The 24,671-nt window shown below is 36.2% G+C and overlaps 1 protein-coding gene across 2 annotated transcripts in view; it reads left to right on the forward strand.

Annotated features, from left to right (window-relative positions):
- The window catches only part of LOC115440233 (runt-related transcription factor 3), a 36,438-nt gene extending 16,563 nt beyond the window's left edge, over positions 1-19,875 (forward strand). The window contains exons 2-5 of one of the 2 annotated variants that reach the window (XM_030164450.2): positions 1,655-1,768; positions 13,035-13,151; positions 14,793-14,978; positions 18,003-19,875. In XM_030164450.2, the coding sequence (XP_030020310.1) occupies positions 1,655-1,768; positions 13,035-13,151; positions 14,793-14,978; positions 18,003-18,619 (1,034 nt within the window). In that variant the 3' untranslated portion in view covers positions 18,620-19,875. The remainder of the gene's footprint in view (positions 1-1,654; positions 1,769-13,034; positions 13,152-14,792; positions 14,979-18,002) is intronic. The other variant, XM_030164451.2, reaches the window with a different exon arrangement.
- Positions 19,876-24,671: the final 4,796 nt, after the last annotated feature.

Raw genomic sequence — 24,671 nt, forward strand, 5'->3', positions numbered from 1 at the left:
TAGACGAATTAATGACCTCCACATATATGTTGAATAGCTTTGTACATCGAAATCGCGCAGGCCGAGTGTTAATGGTTAACAAACAGACGGCTTTGGTAGATCCATCAATCTAAACGCATCTCCCAAATGATGTAAGTAATGAATGAGCTAGGCGGTCAGCCCGTGCGGGAAGCGACGAAAACACTTGTTAGTACAACGCGGTGCAAGCGTCGGTGCTCACGTTAATAAACTCCGATAGGCCGCAACAAGCTGGCTGCGTGTACGGCGTCCATTTTTAACGAGCGCCACCGCTGAGCCCGCAGAAAGTAGCCTACACATGAAATCACGTATGAATGAGGCTTTTTTCAGTTTTTTCGCGTGTAGCCGGCGGCGTGCCGCTCCGGGGCCCATTAAAGCTTACATGTCATTCTCCCGCGCGCCCCCATACAGGGAGTCGGCCGGGGGGCGGAGGCGGACGGCGGAAAAATCACAAAATCGGTATTGGCTGCATCCCGCAGCGAGCGGCCGGCAAAGCGCTATACAATACAGCTTTGACGGACGGTCATTTAATATTAACTGTGGTTTTTCCGCAGATGGGAATGTTTTTTTACTGGCGGCGTTACGCCGTGATGAAGTGGTCGGCGCGCTGTTTGTGACGCGCTCTGATATGTTGCCGATGAGTTGCTCTTTTACACACTACACGTTCCAATGAGATTGTTTCGTTCGAGTGCTTGTTTTATACGTTCGATGTTTGATAACAAGTAATGTAGGCGATGGCCACTCGCTTTGATCGCTACTTGCTGTAAAATTAATACAAATGGTCTCGGTATTGTTTGTTGTTGTGTGAGTAAAACAATTTCGCGCTGACAATCATTTTTGTCGCGGATAGGTGACGTCTACTGCGTAACAGAATATTCATTCGACAAACAAATTGAAAACGAACCGGCAATAAATTTTTAACTTTTCGAACAAGTGATCAAAATCGAACTACAAAAAGTGGGCACTCGCCGAAAAGAGAATCGACCGCAGATTCAATTTATCGCTTACACTCTGAGTGAAAAGTTTGTACAAAAATATTTTAGTTTGCCATTATTATTTAAATCGCTTTGATGCAGTCATGGCGAATTGTTTTATTGAATAAATATGGGGTTTATGTAAAAATTATTTCGGAAAATCTCAAACATGTTCGCTTCAGCTCGTGGATCCATTTGTAAAGATTGTAAGTTTGTCTTTTATATGGGTTTGAAGAAAATATTTTTCATGAATAATCTATAACGTAAAATTTGTGAAATCGAGAGGAGCGTATATTCACATGACAATATTAACATATAAGTTTACATACAACCAACCCTCAACGCGCGACGATGCGCCAGCGCAGTGTCATGAATATCTGTATCTGCTTAACATATCTACTAGTACTGGATAAGAAATTTAAAACTTTGTAAAGATTCAAACTGTATATATTTTTTATCATATACTGTAGAATGATTTTATAAATTAATACAATATTACTAAGTGTAATATATATCGTAATTTAGAAAAACTGTATTTGTTAAAAAAGACATTCAAAAACGATATCTGAAAAGTTATTAAATAATTTTAATTTAAAAAAATAAAATTACTCACAAAATGTACGTACATAAAACAATATTAACAATACGTTTGTTTGTTTCAGGCAAATCGTTTACGTTAACGATAACGATATCGACGACGCCGCCGCAAGTCACCACTTACAACAAGGCCATCAAGGTGACGGTGGACGGGCCCAGGGAGCCGCGGTCTAAGACCAGTTAGTGTATCTTCTTACTATCAATAATAATAATAATATCAGCCCTGTATTATGTACTGTCCCACTGTTGGGCACGGGCCTCCTCTACTACTGAGAAGGATTAGGCCTTAGTCCACCACGCTGGCCTAGTGCGGATTGGTAGACATCACACAGCCTCGAAAGTCCTGTAGAGAACTTATCAGGTATGCAGGTTTCCTCACGATGTTTTCCTTCACCGTTAAAGCAAGCGATAATTCACAAAGAATACACACATAATCTTTTTAGAAAAATCAGAAGTGTGTGCCCTTGATATTTGAACCTGCGGACATTCGTCTCGGCAGTCCGTTCCACAACCAACTACGCTATCGCCGCTTTACTTCGCTTTCTTACTTTCTTTCTTACTATCATTAACATAGAAATATTCGTTTCGATCAAGTCAGTTCATAAGTTATTGGTTTCACATTTCTTATTATTTGCGATTAAATAACGAGAAGAGCATGTCACTCTACTTATTGTAAACGTTACGAACGACCATAAACAATAGCAACTTCGTACAGAAGTTTGAACTACAAAGTGCTGCGTGGAACTCTATAGCGCTTGATGATGATATCACTCTCGGCCATAAGATATTAAGGCTCACAATTCCATGTAGTTACACTGGCTATAATGTTCTATAAAGCACATTACTAAAGTACATGGACGCTGCTGCTTGGTAGTAGGAATAGCTACCACAATAGACTTAAATCTTGTGTACAAATTCCAAATGTGACAAAGTGCAGTGATGGGGATTTTCGACGACCAATATTTGTACTTTATTATTAATTATAACTTTTCCAATAACAAAAAACTTGTAGCATCATCTATGTAACAGTTTCTTTTGTTTTCTTTAAATTTGCGCATCTATTGTATCCAACCATCCATCAATCCGTAATATATCAAATACTCATAGTCATTGCTCAGTCAATATTCAGCGCAAACAATTATGAAATAGGTTGAAACATTTGTACTTACTTTTCAAATTCGTGTTACTGGGTATTCTGAACATGTCGGTAATTAAAGTAAATTTAAATGTAATAGGTACAATGGCTTTGCGCTCGGCTTTTTGGTCAACACTTATTCAGGTTACAAATTACTTTGAAATTAGCCAAACTTATATATGTCTTATGATGAATATTAGTTAAATTATTATAACTAGCCGTTACAGCAATTTGCAATTATACCCTCCCTTCATAAATTCGGAGAAGCGATAATCTAGACCGGCATAATTGTGCGATCATCAAGCTATAGAACATCCTTTGCTAAGTAATTAGCCAGACTGGCAATCCTTAGTATTTATTATTCATGGACGGTTGGTCAGGAAAAAGGTAAATTAGTTACTTGGAACTTGTCATTAAGGTTACATTTCAAATGAAGAAGGAATTAACAGTGATAATTTAATTAACAATGATAAACGGTATATATGTTTGAGCATGTAGAAGCTTGTAAGACTGTTTTAAAAAAATACGAATAAATTACGACTTACCTTTTTTATATGGCAAAGTGACGCTACACCACCTGTTTGTAAACGAAATGAAATTTAGACGGAATGTCGATTGATGAAAATCCACCCTCGCAAGTCAATTCGACAATCATATCGGTCAGTTCAAAACTGGGTTTAATAAGGCTGATCCCGGAACGTGACACGCTTACGTAGGCCACTAAGGTGGGTTTTACATATTGTATATTCTTCCACCAGCACCATCGACTAGTTGCTGCCTTCAATTTGACATTTGTGATAGTACTTCAGCCATAACTGTCAATTTCATACTAGGATAGTGTTTCTCCGCTAAAAAATTATAGCGTCTGCGCGACATCTTTAACACCCAACAGCGACTATCGAAACTAATATTAGGTAAATACTACTATAGGCACGTATATATACCGTATTACGTACTTAAAACAAAATAAACCTGTATAGGTTTTTTAAATATCAACGCCATATCTCCATATTATATGCATGCATCATCTAAGGCGAGAACAAAATGTAACGCAACTCCAAAATACAAAGCGAAACATAATTGTTGCCAATTAAAATGGCGCCGTTTCAAACTATTTTAATATAATACAAACCTAAAACATCAAAGGTTGAAAATTTGGAAATACTCTGAAACAAACGAGGGCGACCGCAAAACATTTGAAAACAGCCGCCTAATGAACGTAATTTATTAATAATTTGCGAGAATAGCTGCCCCATCTTTTTGGGTTCATGTACCGTGAAGCCGACGGTGAGGGGCGAAATTCTTAAGGCCACGTTTAAAAGGTGATTATTGGAAAACATTTGTCAACAGGTTTATCTAGTTTTTATGTAATAAATCTCGAGAAATATGTTTAAAAATATAGGTTAGGGTGTACAAGTCACAGTTTCTCAAGTTTTATTTTCAATTCTAAAAGGTAAAAGGTTTGCTTTACATGCCTGTTCCCACTCGTCACATATTGGACAAATTCCAGTCTCGGGCAACTCAATTGTCTTTTGCGTTTATTTTATTGGATAAGTCAATTAAACAAGTAGATTATGTAATGTAAATCATTGTTGTTCCAAAGGAATAAAGATTTGCCACCGGCTTAAAAAAAACGGATTCGGGAAAGGAAAGTTCTTACCCCCATAGGTATTGGAGCCTTCACATAGTTCTAAGATTATTTAGAGTGGACATTGGGACGATTGTCATACGAAAATTTTGCGCTTATGTTATGGTTTCTTAATCTACCGTGGAATAGCAAAACATCAATCTAAATACTACATATTTTTTCAACATCATGATTTGCATGTTTTTAATGTGAATATTAGCATATCAAGAATAAACATTAGTAAGGTTCGTCTCTTTATGTTTACGTTACATACCACGGATTTAACATTGAGTCGACATTGACAAATTGCGAGGATCTACATCTGACAAATGCCGGGTCCTATACTTCGGAATAACATCTAATGTTCTATCAATCCTTAACCCGTGGAAGAAATTAAAATAATTGCAAGCGCGGGATAGTGCCGGCCTTTCATGATCAAAAGGGTTCAGTACCGTTAGACTGACAAGAGGATTTCATTTAAATACTATTTGGATTTTGAATTCGGATTTACTCTTCAAATAAATTAACTTATTTTATTATAGATTTATTTAGAATGGATGGACTTTAGGATTTATATAAATAATTGTTATTAACAATATTCGCGTTGACCATGGTTTTGTTTTGTACTAAACGTTTCGATAAACAATTGTCTTTCATAATAAATATTAAACTTATTTGAATTACCCTCATATACCGTTTTTTATCATCAACCACAGTGCATATATTTTTTGTTATTATTTCTTATGTGGGCACGGTAAAGTGACCTCACTGAACCTGGTGGGAAATTGAGTGGAGTCCAATAGTATTTCAACTGACGAGAGATGATTACCCCTCGACAGTCGACACAATTATGCCGGCCTATTGGAATTGGATACACAGGCTGATCCTGGCACGCGACGCACTTACGTTGGCCACTATGGCGGGTTTTAATACCTCTTGTATAATTGCTTCTAATTTCACTTTGTATAATTGCTTCTAATTTCGCCAGATCTTACATATACAGAGTACCACTAAGCAAACTCGATAATAGTGAATATAATTTAAAAACCAAACAAATAGATAAGGCCCCTTAATTTCTTCTAACTCGATTTAAACCACATATTTGGATTAAAATTGCACGTAACACAATTAATGGGTATCCTAATGCTATCCGTACCTCTTTCTCGCTAGACGAATGTGAGGGCACAAAGGAGGCTGCTGTAATGAATCGGTTGTTTAATTAATTAGTCAAGAAAGGGCCTGCGGAGTGCGGTGGAAGGAGGGGGGGGGGGGTACCGACCTAACCACCCCGTTGGCGCGTATGCATGCCCTGCATATTGATTTATTATGCCTTGAGCCTCTACGGGGGCGATAAATTATTTAATTCAAAGTTCCGACGCGTGTTAACATGAAAATCTATGCGTTGTATCTAAATCTCGTGCAGGAAATCCGTTGTTGAGTTTTAGTTTATGTTTCAAGTTTGAGATGTTTTAAATACGTAAGGAGATGAGGTGATAATGCTAAACTTTTGTGATTTGCTAATCATCTTTTAGAAATGACAAAGTGAAAAAAAAACATGTTTAAATAAAATTAAGGTACAGAAGATAAATGCCAGAGGTTCTCACATTAGGCTGAGCCTGTGCCTTGAAACTAATTAATATTATATAATAAATCATAATTTAGTAACCGCTTGTTAGAGAGCGTCTATACTTTGTGACATTTTTTTAAAAGAATTGGATAATAATATTGAGAAGATGCTTCTGCTAAAATTGCTATCATCTCACAAAAGATGATTAGCATATTCATAAAAGTTTAGACAACAACGATAAAATGGCATTTAAAAGTTTTGTTTTTGTGGACCCAGGACCCAGGACATCAGCACCGTAGTGTGAGCACGACTATGGCGCTGAGGTATTGGGTTCAAAGCTACAGTTAGTCCAAAATAATTTTGACTAGGTTTTTCTATCCTAAAAAATACTCAGTCGCAGTTCAGAATCCGAAAGTTAGCGGTGTGATAAACCCGTACCACGAAAAGCCGTTGGTACTGTGCGTAATTTCTCGTGTCGTTATGTCGGATTGATTGTGAAGGAACAGAGAATGCACCTGTGTGTTGCGCATGCACTTGTGCCCTATAATATCTTCTGCGTACCAGGCTGAACTCCAAAATTTGTCTGGGATGGGTCTCATTCACATTCTAGAATATAGATATTTTGATATGTAAGTATTATATAAAATTCAACAGTAAAAAAAAATAAGCCAACACATATAATCGGTATCAGCGGAAGAGTCCTTTTAAGTCTTGAAATACTAGTGCAAATGATCTAAATTCATATCATACTTACTGGTGGTACATTTGCTGATGGTAGGTCTTTCATATGTGAGAGTACACCTGGGTAGGTACCACCGCAATATCAACTTCTTATCTTATCTGCCGTCAAGCAGCAGTGTGTAGTCAATGTTGTGTTCCGATTTGAAGGACATTGTAGGTAGTGTAACTACTGGACCTAATAAGACTTAACTCCTCATGTCTTGGGATGGCGAGCGCAAAGGAATACCAAAGAATATTTTGAAATTTCTGGGTTTGATGATGTTTCTATGTGTATGGGCGGTCGCCCATAAACAGTACAAACATCATCCATCCATCCACCCATCGCTTACCATCACGGGAAAGGCGAGCTCGTCTCGCCATTAAAAGCAATAAAAAAATATTTTTAAATTCATTAAAAATAGTATTTGTGCAATAATTTGTATTTGCAAATGATATTTCTGTTGTGGTAACTCTTATTGCTTTTACTTTAGCTTTACCTTCTACTTTTTCATTTCATGAAGAAACTTGCGGTTAGAGCAAAAAAATTAAAATCACACTAACTAAAGTATAAGTCTCGAACAGTCACTAGGCTGTAAAATACGTGTGAACACATTGTACCTTGCCCTACGGAGCCCTATTTTCGTGCGCCGGGTGGGTGGTTCGTTTTATAGTCGGGCTGTGCAGTAGCTTACAATTTAATAATCGCCGGACTATTAACGATGTTTTTCTTAAGGCAGCGATAGCTGGTTATTTTGGTGCGCGCGCGCATGCCGCGGACCACCCAGGCCACTGGCGCTAACGTCCGTGGTAGTGTTGTGACGGTGTCTCAGATTTGAAGTTTAGAGAATATAGTAAATAACAACTTCATATATTAGAAGTAACCTGAATATTCCTTATAAGTAATGTTTACTTCTATTTGTGTCTTTGAGCAGGTACGATTGCATTGTATTTTATTTGGTCCAAACTTTAAATCAAAAACAGAAGTACATTATTATTAATTCATCATCACGCAATAACTAACTAAAAATAATTTACATCTATAATACGCGTTTTGTAGAGTTGTACTACTTCAAAGCAACTGCACTAAGCGCCGAATAAGGCAATAAGTTCGATTGTTTACGCCTGGCCGCTCATTGTTTACTTCATACGCTAACTTAGTCCATAACTCGAGTATCTACATTGTCTCACGTATTTAGAGGTTATAAAGTTATTAAATAATAAATAATGGAACATATGGGGCTAATATTGACTGTTGTATAGCGTGGGGGTGAATGAAACCTTTTTATTTGATGTTATGAATGACTGGCTGGTTAGTATTTTAATATAGAAGATGAGTAAATTATATTTTTTTAATATTATAATCAGAGACTTTTGCTAAGATTTTGACCAATGGAAAAATTTATTATGTGTGGCGTGACTAAATGGCCGTTAACAGTTTATGGAAAAGAGTTTTGTTTTACTCTTTGAGGCAGCGCTTTTTTTTATAGAAAACGGCCAGCTTGCAAACTATTCAAATATTCAAGATAATTTGTTAAAGGGAAACGAAAATTATTAATGTTTTAACGTTGATATCTTCATTAATTATATTTTCTGCACCAACCGAGTACCAACGTTATATTTAATGTGGGAAATATCTCCTCACAATTATTTGGTTTCTTTTTTTTTAATTCTAAAACCTAAAGAATAACTCATAATTATTTTTATTTTTAATTTTTTCCCGCAAGTATTAATAAGTTTTACTGTACCTTTTGAACACTACAAAACATCCAAATAGATTCAAAAATGTAACTAGTTAGATATTTGAATCCACGGGTCTTTAAAGACTGGTCTCAAGATAGATATCTCTTGGCTTGCGGAATATTATTCTGATTATTATGGATGAAAGTGCCATAAAACATGAAACCTCTGAACATACATCAAGCATAACTATATAAAAACAAGTCCGTCTGCCAATTAAGTTTGCGTCGTGAAGCGAACAAGCACATTATACTAAAGCACAGCTAACTAGTGAAAATACTTGGAATAATAAATCTAACTAGACCGGACCCCGTCTGTGTAATCCTTTAATCAGGTCTACAGTAGCCCTTTGCCGCACCCTATTTTTCCCTCCCAATGTGGGGGGCAGCGACCCCCCAACCCCTTCGGCAGGGCCCCTCGAACGGTGCAAATGACAGTTTCTAATTCCAACTTGCCATGAAAGTGTGTAATTGTTGCGCCGTTGATTTATACACTCGAGCCGGCATGGGAGTACGGGAATGGAGCATGTGTGCTTATTAGGGTTGTCGAGTTGTCCTTTTTTAAACTGACCAATGCGACTCTGTGTAAAATTCGCTACTAAAAATCTACTCTTGGTGAAAAAAGTTGATTGAAATGTGGTTGACGCTCTCAAGTAGCTTTTAAAAATTATGACAACTTATTTACAATATTTCCGCATAGGACTAAATATTTCGATTTCGGTTTCTGAGTCATAACCAGGTCATCTAGTGCGATTTTAGGATCGTTGCATATAATTTTATCATTTAGGTCTGCTATTCGGGCTAACATTAATATAAGTACGTAGTGTATGCTACGCAAAAAAAAGTTTATGGCGACATAGAATAAAAAAGTGTGGAATTGGGAGTCACTTTTAATAACATAATTTATTTCTCTATACAAAACAAATTATTAACTTCAGAGAAACACAGGCTACCTTAACGTACTCATTAATACATAAAAGTGAACAAAAATACTTAAACAAAAATTTGAGGAAGCAACCCTAATCAATTTACTTTCAATGTGTGCGTACATGTAATCGTCTCAGTGCGTCCGATCGGCCATCTTTGTGTGCGTACATTTGTCAATTACACCTCTTAAATTTGAGAATGGGTTTTTGGGGGTATTGATTTTAAATACATCCAGACACTGTTTGCTTCAACAATGGTCGTAATTTCATTCCAGAAGAGCTTTAAGCAAGGATGCTTAGCTGAGTGTAAAAAGACTGTCCAGTTTTTTTTAATACATACTATAACAAATTTATAGTCTACTCCTACATTAATAAGTAGTAGGATTTTCATATGTTAGAGTTCTTCTGAGTAGGTTCATTTCCTGCCGTCAAGCACTCTTCAAGCCTTATTGTCCTCAAGCCTACGGGTTAAATGAAATTGTCGCATTTAATTCCTGAGAATTGTAAGGCGTGGTAAGCGCAGTTCAGTGTTATACAGGGCTCTAATATAAAGTTAAGAGGGATGCAATTATGTATGCGCAGTACTATCAGGCGAACAACTAGATCATTTTGTAGCTAATCGACTAAGGAAACGAACAATTAACTCTTATGTTAATAAACATAACACGAACACCACCTGAACTTACAATTACATTCCCATTAAATTGCTCGTCGTGTCATTAACTCATGTGTAAACTGAATTCAGAGGTTTTTTTATAGATGCACGTTAAACTGACCCTACTACACCTGATGATAAGTGGAATGAGATCCAATAGAATGTCAACTGACGAGAGATGATTACCCCTCGGCAGTCGGCACAATTATGCCGGCCTATTGGAACCACATATACGGAAGCTGATTCCGCAACGCGACCCACTTAAGTGGACCACTATTGCGCGTTTGAACACCTTGAGTACAGTGGTACCAGGCGGATATAAAATATATCCTACCAAGAGCAAAATTAGTTATTGTGAAATAAGACTTCGTAGCTCAGCGATCCCTATACATCTATGTCGTGAAGTGGTGTAGAACAATGTGGCCATGTCACTTGAATAATTTGCAATCTCCCGCGCCTACCGACACACCAGAAATGTAATTGGGTTAGATAATACCGTATGCGTAGAATTACGTAGATTGTTATAAGAAAGTCTTGTGATTAAAATATGTCTTGGAGCGTAAGTTTAAGTCGTGGCTTTTAAAATCACCACACATGAAGTGACCTAACCAATTATTAATAGTATGTGATAACATTGAGTTGTAAATAATAAATAACAAGGTAATAATTTGCTGCGGTACGAGATGTCATAACTTTAGTAATACCAAAACTAAATAACTTAAAATAATAAGCATATCGAGCCTATTTTATATACTGTCCTGCTGAGCACGGGCCTCCTCTACTACTGAGAGGGATTACGCCTTAGTCCATCACGTTGGCTACGTACGGATTGATGATTGACAGACTCCACAACAACATAACAACAAATAAAAAAAAATACATTCTTGCATAAAAACTGTCACCATTTAAAAAGTTTATTTAAAATTAATTTTAATCATGATGGCGCTAATAATGCTACTATGTAAATTTTCATTAAAAATACTATATTCGTAAGGTAAATAGCAACAACAATAAACGTTACAACTTTAGAAGTCACAATACATCGATACCTTGGGAGCAAAGAGGGCCGATGCAAACTCGATTGTGGAATCCACGTCACTAATTCGAACACATGCTCTCGCTAGGGGCGGGTGTCGCGCAAGTGTCAATGAATTATCGAGTGTCTGGGACAAATCGAAGGGCGCTGTCGAGAAACGATCTACTTCCTATACATGTGTGGGATTTGAAAGGGGCTGTTAAACATTTGTAGTGGAAGATAGCTAGATTGCTCATATGAATTGTTTGAAGTATAGTCTGATCCAATGTATCGGGATAATGATGTAAAAACGAAAAGTAAGGCTCCGGTAATAAATATGTATAGTTAACTTGCATAATAGGAAATATATTATTAAACAGTAGAGTAGTGGTGTAAGATGAAAACTTGGAAGTAAAACGCACATTCTATTAGACCTTTGGTTGCTTACTGGCATAAGAACAGTAACAATATTATTTTCAAAAAGATGAATCCCAATTAGATTAATTCAAGCGGTGATAGCCTAGTTGGGAGTGGAACCCATTGCCGAGACGAATGTCCGCAGTTTCAAAACCCAAGGGCACACACCTCTGACTTTTCCATAATTATTGTAGAGTGTAGGTATTCTTTTGTGTATTAAATGAAACCTGTATATCTGAGAATGCAATGGGACAGTATATAATACAAGGCTGATATTATTATATATTAGATTAATTAGAATAATGAAACAATAAGCTAAACTCATAAAGTTAATAGGTAGTGTAAAGATATTCCGCTCTTCGATCTCTGTACTGAGATGAAGATGAATAAGAGGTACTTTAATATATTTTGTTTCGGATTTGGGTACGACTGGTTCCTTGTTCCTATTACCGAGTTATAATACTTATACTTTAGTATCAGGACTATTTATGTGTTGGTATATAAATTACTATGTTTGTTATAAGCGGCAGAAAGATGTGATAGGTCAGTTGTCTTTAACACCTAGTTGCCAAAGCATACAAAATTATCTTGAATAGCCTTCATTTTCTGATGTAACCTCATTCTGAGCATCACCCCTAGACGTTAATGGGTGTTGTCTAAGTTGATTACTTTTTGAATATGTAGTTTGCTGTTGGTAGGATATATTTTGTATCCGCCCGGATAGCGCTCACCGTACAAAAGGCGTTTAAACGCGCTAAAGTGGCCCACGTAAGTGTGTCACGTTTTGGGAGCATCCTGTGTATATCAGGTTGCAACATGCATGATTGTATTGACTGTCGAGGGATAAGCATTTTTCACCAATCGACATTTTATTTTACCAAAATAATGAGCCATAAATATAACTAAACCGAATACTTTTTTAGCTAAACTTTTAATCCGGAAAACTCCTTCACGCGGGCGAAGCCGTGAGCAAAAGCTAGTAACTATATCATATTCGTTTATTTTCCCATTGAAATGTCATTAAGGTAATGACCAAGAGCCACACTAGCAAGGGATGTTGTATTGACGATTGGCACAATTATGTCAACCTCCCTAATTGCTTTTCTTATTTTAACCCGTGAGGTAGCTGAATGTTTGCCGGCAAACATTGACAGCTACGCGTGTGACGGAAAAATAACCTTATTATGTAGTATATATGTAGTATATAAGGTTATAATCCCGTGACACACGCAAATGTCATGTAGCTGTCTTGGCTCGCCGGCGATTCACGAGAGACCAAGAGTTAATACGGGCACACCAAAGTGCACGTTATGGTAAGTGTCGTCTCGATAAAGTATCGACTAAGGAGAAATCATGCCTTACCAGTCATACAATTATACCAGTCTTTTCGGATCCAATTACTACCTGATCCTGGAAGGCATCAGTGGGGAAGGATCCATATGACTCGATTCCTGCCGGCTTCCATTTCTTTAGAGTATATGTAGAATATAATTATCAGGAGGCATACATGGACTTTTTTGACTTTTAGACTTTGTATACAGTGTTCGTTGCTTCGACGGATGTAAATATACATTAGGATATGCCTTACGTTGTTTATGCCATACCTAATGCTATAGGCTAAGGACAGCTTGTATCGTACTGATGTAGTGTTGTCGCTCCTAGGGCAGCAGCAGCAGTTCCACTTCGCGTTCGGTCAGCGGCCGTTCCCCTTCCCGCCGGACCCGCTCGGGGGGTTCAGGATGCCTCCCATCACCACGTGCCAAAGTGAGTATTTCAATGTCATTTAGTCTATTTATTGCCTAAAGAAAAATGGTGTATATTTTTAATTGTATAGAAAAATCAATTATTAGCTATCATAAATCTTTGTAATTATGAATATAAGAAACTATGAAGAGCTTGCCTAGTTAGGTATATTAACGGGATATATATGTAATTGATCACAAACTATGTCGACGATTTAACTAAAACAAACCGTTATAAAACCTCTATCAGTAGAGAACAAACGAATCCATTACAAACAATGAAACAATACGACAAATCCTAATCAAAATGTGTCAACGCAACGATGTAACATGAGCCGAGCACTCGCAGTTAAAAAGTGAATGAGTCACCAAACCGTGCAGCGATATGCTAAACTATGTTCACTAGAGCGCGGATTCAATCAGGGTCGTCCAAAAAGAGAATCCGACTGAAAGCTGACTGCGGACGCAATAGAACAAGCATCCAGCGAGCCCGCTAAAATCCACGGCTACCCCAAAACAACTCATGCGGCTCAAAACGGGAAAAAAACATTCACAAATCGACGCGGCGGGCGCGCGTATCGTATAAAAACCGACTCAGCCGATCGCCGGCCAAAAACGGAACCGTGATACCGAAAAATAAAAGTCGGTAATGCTGTGGAAAAAATAAAGTGCACGCAGAGCGCGCCGCGCGGCCGACGCGTTGGCACGTACGGTGGCACTTGATATTTTTATAAGTGGAGTATTGTTTTTATTAGCATTTCTGCATGTCGCAATGAGAACGAGTGCCGGATCTACTCACACGAACCGTTTAATCATTACATTATAATTAGCCATGATCATTTAATCATTATTGCTGAGTTTTGGATCGAAATCTTTCTTATTTTTTGTAATCACAGTAAATCTAATTTGAGGTCCAAATATTTAATTTTATCTCTTTATTTATTTTCAACTAAACGGTTTTGACAGATTGAATAGTCCGCTAATAAATCCAATACCTATAATCTAATTTATTCTAGAGTCGAATATCGGGTATTTCACCGCTATATTTAAGCTGTGTAACCGATCTTAAATAGCAGTCTGCGGTAATTTTGTTAAATTATAATTAGACCAATAAGGTAATAACAAAGCAAAACGTTAATAGAGTTTAACAATAGCTACCTCAAGTTTTAAAAGTATTTTTTGAAATATTCGTGTCTACACTAAAAACTGTGTTCTTTAAATCAAAAATAAATCAGCCGGTGAGAGACAAATGTTCATCTAATTATTCGTGAAAGAATCGACGCTTTACGAAGCCGATGCTGATTATTTCTTCCTAAATCCACTATGTGATATTCAATCTTGTACCCTTTTATAATTTGACTTGCAATAAATATTAACTAAAGATTTTGTAAAAGCTTATTGTTATGGAAACAGACTCCTTATTACATAAATGTCTATGTACTTAATGACACTTCTAACGCCTCCAATAGGGAAGAAGGCAAGATGTACGTGTGATAAAGATGCATAAACCTTTATATAAATAAAAAGAACGGTACAAAGAAATCTCAGTCTCTTATTATGCTCAAGATAGTGAGCATGTATATATTGCGTTTGTGTGTATGTGTATGTGTGTGTGTGTGCTTGTGTCTATGAATATTGTTTTAACATACCATCTTATCTCTAGACATGAGCCAGTTCGGGCTGAGTTCGAGTAACTCGCACTGGGGGTACGGCAGCGCGGGCGCGTATCCGGCCTACTTGCCGTCGTGTGCCGCCCCTGCCGCCTCCCAATTCAACCCCCCAGCGCTGGGCTTTGCTGGGACTGTACCTGATCAGACGCCTACGCAAGACTTTACTGCTAATAATACAGGTATTGAAACTTCTTTGATCCTTGTTGCTTGATATGGTAATGCTATTTGTTTTCTAACTTATTAATAACAACGCGGGCTAGTCGCTCGTCTAATCGTCACCGATTTCCCGTAGGCAATAATAGTTATTATGCCAAAATCTAGATATTGTATACATTGTTGAAGTCTATTGTGATAAAAATCACTTCTGAGTGATCCCACTGGACCCCACGATACAGGCTTGTCTAGTGTGGGACCGTTGTCAATACATTGATTCAATTCGTACTTTACTGTAAAATTGCATACTTTGTATATTCATTACGCGTAAGATCTTTTGTGTTAAATAAAAATATTTTTCATTTTCATGTTGTATTCACACCAAGAAGTTTGTTTACTTTTGTAAATGAACATAATATAATTATTTTACTCTTATAAACTCTCTACTGTGTACTATCAGTTTTGTAAAACTAAAAAAGAACTTAGTATCGAGGTTTTTCATACATAAAGGAAGTAATTATTCCAGAACAGTTTTGCAGTATATTGTATAAAATTAAACTTAAAAACAGATATTTTATTTCAAAGTCGAACTTTCGCCTTAACATGATAAGTTATATTATAGGCTACCGAATTTTAATGGTAAAACGTTTTAGTTTTCGAATTATTTAACGACAAAATAAATTTTAAAAAATAATAACGGTAATTAAAATGCTATATTTTGTTAACATACATGATATTATTAGTCAGGATAACATTAATGAATCTTATTACCTCCAGTTAGGATCTAAAAACCTATAACCCTTCACAATTCCGACTACACGACACGCAGCCAGCGGAAACGTTGCCAATCGAAATCACGCTTCCATTTTCCGGTACAATAATGCACCGGCGCGTGCAGTCCCGCTCTCTGACAAATGTACCTCCAGGAGCTCTAGACTAGATTAATATAGTTCAGTACATAACTGATAAGTTCACGTATATATATAAAATAATAAAAATAATATCAGCCCTGTATTATATACTTGCCCACTGCTGAGCACGGGCCTCCTCTACTACTGAGAGGGCTTAGTCCACCACGCTGGCCTAGTGCGGATTGCGTGCAATAATTGTAAGTTCACGTTATAATGTTTATTCCTGGCCGCATACTTCATTAACACAGATCAATTATAACTAGCAATAATGCTACGCATTTATTGAATTCCATTTTAACATATGTTGCCAATTCGCGCCTGCTTTAATGTAGATGTGCCTTTGACAGATATTCAAATCAATTATTGCTATCAGTTGCGTGCAATAATTGCTAGCAATTATTGATCCGTTTAAATGAGGCTTAAACAATCATAACGGCCACCGTCGGTTCTACAGAAAAAAAATGTATAATTAAAATTATTAGGCTTTTAGTTTAGTGGTAGCCTATGGAGCCGAGGCCTGGGATCTCAAAACTAGATTTGTAGATAGGATAACATAAGTTAGGAGTCGGAATAAAAAAAAATATTATGTTTGATTTAGTATCAGTGGTACTTTTTCTGTGAACTCTGTGTAAGGTCGATTTTCAGGACGAGTTCTTAAAATTAGTATTTTTAATTAAGCACCTACACAAAATTCAGTTCAGATATTATAGGTTTTGAAATAACCACATTCCATTATTTTTTTTTAAATTTTATAAACTTGCCACGGACAATATATAGTATCGTACGAAAATAAGTTTTATAAGCCGTGTTGAAATAATTTCGCTTCTAGCTACCCGGTCAGTATAAAAACGTGAGCGTAAGCATGTTTCGAAAGTGCTGTGTATTTGAAATGTGGCAAAAAACGCAACTTCGTGTCGTTTTATTGGGACTGGTTGAGAGATTAACACGTGATTGACGCATTGGTCTTTTGATCGATTACAAACATTAAAATTAAACCACATTGACTTCGAGTCGCGTATTTTGAGGCATTCTAAAGAAGCTGTATAGCGTTATAGTATTTAGCCTGTTTAATTCTTAATTCGAATATATTTTTTCTAATTTGATTTGCAATAGATATCAGCCAGTAATAATATCATGTCGGCCTGTCATTGATTAAAATTTCGAGTCCCTTCATGCTTCAAAGAGCACATTACAGCGGCGGTCCTCGTTATTACCGAAGGGTTGCAATTGTTAAGCCAATCTGAAAACCCTATTGGTGGTTTGAAAATTGTTGAAATAAGCACACTAATAAAATCTTTTGATTACAATTGCGATATATACATACATAGTATCAAAAAGTAAGAAAAATAACTAACAAACCTCATCACGCGGTCACACCTACGCAATTATACATTTTATTAGCACTATTGGTTTTAAAACAATGTGGAAAACAACTTTTATAAATATGACGCGTTCGAATGCATTATGCAGTTAAGTCACGCGTGTAATAAATATGTCGTAAACATTCCATAATGATTAATCATTACAGTTTATTACGGCAGGCTGCAGCACACTAACCAGTAAGGTGAAATTAAATTTACCAAATGTTTACGACTTACATCCTTAGATTAGGGATGCCAAGAAATTTTGGATGTTATTTTGTAGACGACAGAATAATATTACGTTTTCTTGCTAGTCAATTTTAATTTATCAAATTCGTCGCCATGCCAAGCAAGTTAGTATTGTTGCTATAAACTTTTAATTTATTAAATCAAACATTTCTGTGATAGATAAAAAGTACTGTGCTTGACTTTTGTATGTTTTTTTGGAAATTAAGGTCATGAAAATTAATTAATAGTACTTTGGTGTCGTACTGACGGGCGACGCACACGCCCGTCTACAACCCGCCCTCATTATAATTTACATCGGCACTGACACGCCGACGCGATGAATTTATCGCCTATGCATGCCTGATGCAACGAAAAATATATTGCCGCATTAAACCACACTAAAATGCTGTCGTTTGTCAATAGTTTTGTTATTTCGGGAACGGTCGGAAACAAATGACCGAAAATAGAGCGCTAAATGTTTACTGTGTTTAAATGTAATGAAACTTACATTTTATTGTGCTTAAAATTAATCTCAATTTCTCTTGTACAGTTCTACCGGACACGACAGGCGTGGACTTAGACCAGCAACTGTCGGGGCTGGTGGGCTCGTCCCCCTCTCACCACGGCACCCTGCTGCCACGCTACAACAACAACACTGACTACAGTCTGTCAACAGGCCCGCGCTCTCTTAGCGACAACAGCTCGCAACCCGAATCACCGGTGCAGGACGATCTGCTCACTTCAAACACATCGACAAACATCGGCCACAATCACTCGAACAGTTCAAACTTCCCCTCACTAATGGGATCGCAAAACTCCTCGTACGGTACTAGCAACTGCAACAATTCACTATATCCGGTGCTGCCTGCGAGCTTACTATACAGCCAATTGTACACGGCGGCGAATCAAACGCACAATTTCCATCCGTTACATTCAAATTCTATACATTCGACTCAGAACCATCACAACGAACTGCAGACGATGATGGATCAGATTTCGTCGACGACTAACAACCATAGACAGCATGGGAACGGACAGGATTTATTGCTTGGTGGTGGGAACTCTTGTGCGGCGGCCGCGGCCAGGGGTGAAGATGGCCGGGTGAACAACCTCGGACAACGAGGCAACCCTCAACCGGACAGCAACACCGTGTGGCGACCCTACTAAAAACAATGTGACGCTTCTTTCTTAATGACTAAGGAAAATCGATTAACTGACTATTAGATTCGAAATCGATTGTTAAATTACACGAAGTGCAATCCGAAAAAGAAAGGAGTTGTCATATATCGATAAATAAAATGTTGCAACGAAATAGATTTTCGACGATACGTGATTGTTGTGTAATATACGAAATACGAATGATATCGATTAGTGAAATTTCGTTTTATGAAGTTCGCTCCCGTCCGAAATTATGCTAATTTTGAGGTGAATGTCAAAAGTGTCATGTGTAAAATATGTATCGTAACCATTTATGTTTCGATGTGTCCTTAATTCGTTGAGTTTGAAACGCGACATTTAGAAACATGAAGTTATTTGAAAAACTACAAATTTTTGTCGATAGATGCATTCATGTTTCCTTTGTCTTTGGTATAATAAAAAATGTAAATAACCTGTGAATATAATTTGTTGTAAAAATGCATCTTGTAAAGTGCAACGGACGTGCAATTAAAGTTGAGTAGATGTATACATAATAGTTGTAAGTATAGGTATCTGTTATACGACGTGTCCAGGTGTAGATACAAATTTAGATATTCGTCAATAATGTTCAATATGTTGTGTTAATGTATTATCGTTTGCAATTTATTTAATACAGTTTAAGCAAGTTTTGTTATTTGTGGAGACAGGATAATGTGCGATAAAGTTACAACTAATGATTTTATACCGTGCCATGATTAAAAAAGAGATATTACATAAGAATTTCCACAACCAACAAAACAATCTTTACAAGCGACGTTAGTTGTGTTTTACCAAGTCAAGAATTTCTTGTTATTTCGAAATAAAAGTTATTACTATTGTAAAACAATTTTCAAAGAATCGTATACGATCGAGTAAATACATGTAAATACATAAAAAAATGCCAATTTTATCAATATCGGGATTTGTCCAGACAGAATTAAATTTAGATTTTAGAACCAAAACAAAAAACAATAACAATAATTATTTGGCACATTATCTTGTCTCGACAATTTAAATCCGTCGTACTAATCGCATATAAACAATTTATTTGCTATAAATGTCTAATTTAAGTTATAAAATATTCGCTAATACGAGCGACGGATCGATTGTTTTACCTGATTATCGTGCAATATTAAATGTACTTATGTTAAAATAACAAATTTAACTTGCATAGCAACCGATTTATTACAGCTTGTCGTGGCAATTATTTCTGTTGAGGGTAGAGAAATTCATTTTACATTAAATAAAATATACGAAAGTAATTGTAGTTTTATACCATCCCACGGCACCTATGCGCTAATTAAACGAAAAACTGGATTCGCGTTAATTAATATATGACCTCATTGGTTTAACAGCTTACGGTTATATGGATTCAGAGTTCGAAACTCAGACCCGAATTTCCTGTAAAATATTCGATGGTTAATTTTGTCTACAATTACCAAAATAACGTAACATGATGGTAATACAGCCATTGTAATAATTAATGGTAATAAAGAAGGAAACACTGTCATCGACATGTGGGTGGGAATTGAATATTATTCATGTTAAATTTTAACTAAAATACTTTAAAAACCTCTATTAACTTTACCACATCAATTAAAGAAAAAAGTAAGAAATTATATTATCCTTATGTCTTTCTGTAGTTGGTGATGCTATTACAGGGTTTTAGAAACAGCTAAATTCATAATGCAATTAATTACTTGCAATTAAAGTTATACTTACAAATTTAAAACTCATTGCATCGATCTATGTCTACACAGTTAAGAATAAAAACTTTCTTAAAAGACCAGAGTTAAAAAAATTATAACAATTTTTAATTTAAATTTAAAATATTACAAAAAAAACAATTACATGAAATCACTGTACCAATACCAATTAGCCAGGTCGTAACCTAAATCCTCAACCATATCATTAAATCGTACCTTTTCTGCGTATTTGTAAACACGTTATGGACAGCGGTGCGTACAACTAACCACAAACATCAAAACTTAACGAGCTCATTACTGGCACCTATATTTGTAATTCCAATACATATTTTTTATGGGAAGTAGGGCACACTAGCATACGCTTCACCTAATTGAAGGACAAGGTAGCCAGTGTAACTGGACATAATGAGACTGAACATCTCACGTCTCAGGATGGCGAACGCAGGCGAACTAAACAATACTTTGTAATTCACGGTATTGGATGATGTTTCTAATGTTTATGGGCGGTCGCATCGCTTACCATCACGCGAACGGCAAGCCAGTCCCGTCATTCAAAGCAATAAAAAAAATAAACCTGATAGTAGATGATCACCGCCCATGACGATCTGCAATACCAGGGAGTATAGTGATTAGCAGGCTTTATAATTGGGAATACGCACTTTTTTTGAAGGTCACAAAGTCGTCTCTGTCCGGGAATGCTGCTGGCGGCAATTGGTTCCATAGTTTTGTTATACGAGGTAAAAAATCATTATATATACAATGGGCTTGTACGGGCCTTGTGACTGCTCAACATCGCTGCACTGCTCACCGAGAACGTGGATATAATTGTTTAAAAACTTGCAGGAATACATAGAAGTGGCCCTCAGATATTGAACCCAATTTTTAAATAGGTCTCCATTATAATTTCTTATGTTTACGCGAATGTTAGACATTAAATAAAACTATTTTGCGGATTTATTATAATCATCAAAATTAAATGATATCTATTTACTTGTCGCGTTTTTTGGAATATTATTTTGGGACCTTTTGGTATTTAAGTTGCAAAGGAAGCTACTCATTTTGGTATTAACAATACAACGTAGAGCAGTAATCAATCGAAGAATACGGTAAGAAAAGGAGGTAAGTTTCCTGCATAATACACACATTCGTTAACGTCACCACCAGCCTAGTTCTAAATGTCGTGGGTAATAGACCAATGGACTGACGATAAACTACGAACTGGTCAACGAAGAAAATTAAAACATAAAAACCGCGATGAAATCTAAAAATACTTTCATTTTAATTTCTATCACTTTCCAGCAATCATGTCTGCTTGGTCTAGTGGCAACGTATATGGGTTGTAAGCAGGGAGGCCACTGTATGATTTCTACATTTAGCAACGGTTTGCGTCAGTTTTTGTATGCGTAACTTTGAATGCGTTTGCGTATGAAATAGAGTCGTCTGCATTCTTGCATTTACGCAAGTTTTTAATGCTAATTATATCAAAGTTAGATGTAAATTATTGTAATACTCAAACTAAATCATGCCAGTCTTAATCTCGCGTTTGTTAGTAACAAACGCACTCAATCGAGTGTGAATAGCTATCCTGATAGCCCTCATACACAAACTTAGTACTTCATAACGTACTTATAGTTCCTTAAATAGATTTTGTAAGCCTTAAACCGATAACGCAAATAACTCAATTAAGGAAAATTGTTACCTTTAGATTCGATATCGTTTTGCAGCATGCAATATGTGGTTGACTTTTGAACGGCTGCTGACCCTTTAGAGGATATAGGCCTGGTGTTACGGTGTGTATAGTAACCGAGATGTGATATTTTGGCAGCGGCAAACGAAACTCTGAAATAAATATCCCACCCTCATTAATTTGCGCCAATGCGATACGATGGACAGACGGACGCACGCCCACTGCCCGTGTACAAACACCATCATTGCGTTAATTTTAGGATAATTAAGTAATTTTTTATTAGTATTCTATTTTATATTTAATAAAGTAGAATTTTAAATATATATTATGTGAATAAGGTTATTAATAATTTGTAGAGCTGGTACAATTAGAAACTCTTGAGCTAATAACGTAGAACGTTAAATATTTAGTATGTGCATAAGGTTGTTAATCATTTGTAAAGTTGGTATCATTACAAACTCTTAACAGTTGAAATATATTGTCTGTTGTTTTAATGGTATTGAAATCTGTCACTTGTTTATTTATGGTTAATCGCAAGACTTTTTTTGGATCTTTGTAAACATATGCGCAATCAAGGTGATCTAAACGATAACATTAGCTGGCAAGCATTTTACCTATGGTAGTTTTTGCCTGTTACTTAGCGAGCGAATCATAAAAATTACCAATTACTGACAAGTAATATACTAATAGAAAATATCACGATCGTTAAGCATATGTACTCCGCCAGAGCAAGATAAGGGGGAACTTTTAGATCACAACATTCTCGCCCTTTGATATGATAGAACGCAAACATTTTTGGAATATCAAAGTTTCACTTCGAGTTTATTTACATTTACAATCAACATCAAGAAACTCAAGCACAGCCAATGTATTACCAATAAAACTACAAAAAAAATCCTAAACAACGTCACACGAACTTAATTTGCCAGCTAAAAGTAGAAGTAATTGTCACCGCAGCGGGGAATAATATATGCGAGTCCACCATGGCACGGAGCGGGAAAAATCGATGCCAGACCGATTTTAACGACTACAATGAGATTTAAAATTGACAAGTAATTAATGAGGATTAGTAAGGCACTACGTCTGATGAATTTGTATGCAAATGCGTTTGAACGGCGATGAATTCGCACTGCTTTGGTAAGAACGGCTGTTTACGGAGATTGGGTTTTGATTCGAGATTTTGTAAGATTTATTGAGTCGAGTATGGAATTGGTAGTTGATGGTTAATTGGTCATAAAAAACCTTGCGCGTTCTTTCAAGTATGTACCTTATACATGCGTAGGTAAAGTTAATTTTAGAGAAGACATTTAGGAAGCTTAATTATTTCGATCGCCTACTGGTCTAAACTTTGACCTTCCTGACAATTCTGGGACTCGAATTCCAGACCCTTCGGTACTAAATAAATAGTATACGCCAGACTACAAGACGACATAATTAAATTATACTATAGCAATATTTTTTTTTATTATAATAATATTTTTTAAATAAAATAAAATAATCAATATTATTTGATACTATTCTTTTGCTCGCACTTAATTCCATGTTTAATAGTACAAGGCTGAACACTGAGCGAATTGTCTTTCTTAAAGCGAGCTTTTAAGATAATGAATGTAGACTTATAATAAAAATAATATTTCTTTAGTACTCCAAAACCGTTACTATGTCACGAAACATAAGTCCTTTGATCACAAAGTGGATATTTTACCACTTTATGATTAAAGTACTTATGCCCCAAACGTATAAAAATTGAATTCTCTCGTTAAATGTTATAAAAATAGTTAAACATTCTTAGAATCTTCATAAGTACCAACTAAAGAATCCCCATTAAACAATAACAAACTACAAACCACTGACTTCGCAATGAAATACCAAGGCACAAAACCGATAAATTAAGGTCACATTAGAACGATTCCAATAACATGCGGCCTCACCGACCTCAATCGATTGAACAAAGCAATCTAACATAAAACAACAACCAGCACCGCATTTAAAATGAACGTTCGAGTATAAAGTTATTATTCATTTTATCCGTTCAATGTTTGCAATTAATTACAACAATCAATAATTTCGCGCTTCGTCGAGCGAAAACTACTACACAAACTGTGTCTGCCTGATAACGATACACCCCGTACATATCGGGTGTATGATGGCATGTAGTTATAAGAGTCGGGTAGAGGAAAAACAGGAAACTGATGATAGCAGCTATAGACAAGATAGAAGCAATAGACAATGACTGGTATAAAGATTTTGCAGGAAAAAGTATGGATTATAATCTTATTTTTTAAGTTGCTCTAAAATAGAGCTCTACTTGAGATTTTAATTATATTCTAATGTTATAGACTAGTTAAGATTTTGGCCCTTACTAATTCTTAAAGTAAGGATAATTCCTTACTTAATTAAAAACCAAAAAACCATAATTGGTATGGTATGTTTTGTTGTGTTCTGAACAGTTTACAATTAAGATGTCTTGAAGTCATGAACTAAAATTTTATGACATTCGCGACAATTTAGATCCTCTTAATATAATAACATGTAATTAATAATTCTTAATGTTTTCATATAATACATGAAATTCATATAAGAGTGCTCTTGCCTCTTATATTAAGGTGCGTAATTTCCGTTAGAGAAGCGGCTAGTACGTGCAAACTTG

The sequence above is a fragment of the Manduca sexta genome, chromosome 10 (genome assembly GCF_014839805.1).
Source record: "Manduca sexta isolate Smith_Timp_Sample1 chromosome 10, JHU_Msex_v1.0, whole genome shotgun sequence".
Lineage (NCBI taxonomy): Eukaryota > Metazoa > Arthropoda > Insecta > Lepidoptera > Sphingidae > Manduca > Manduca sexta.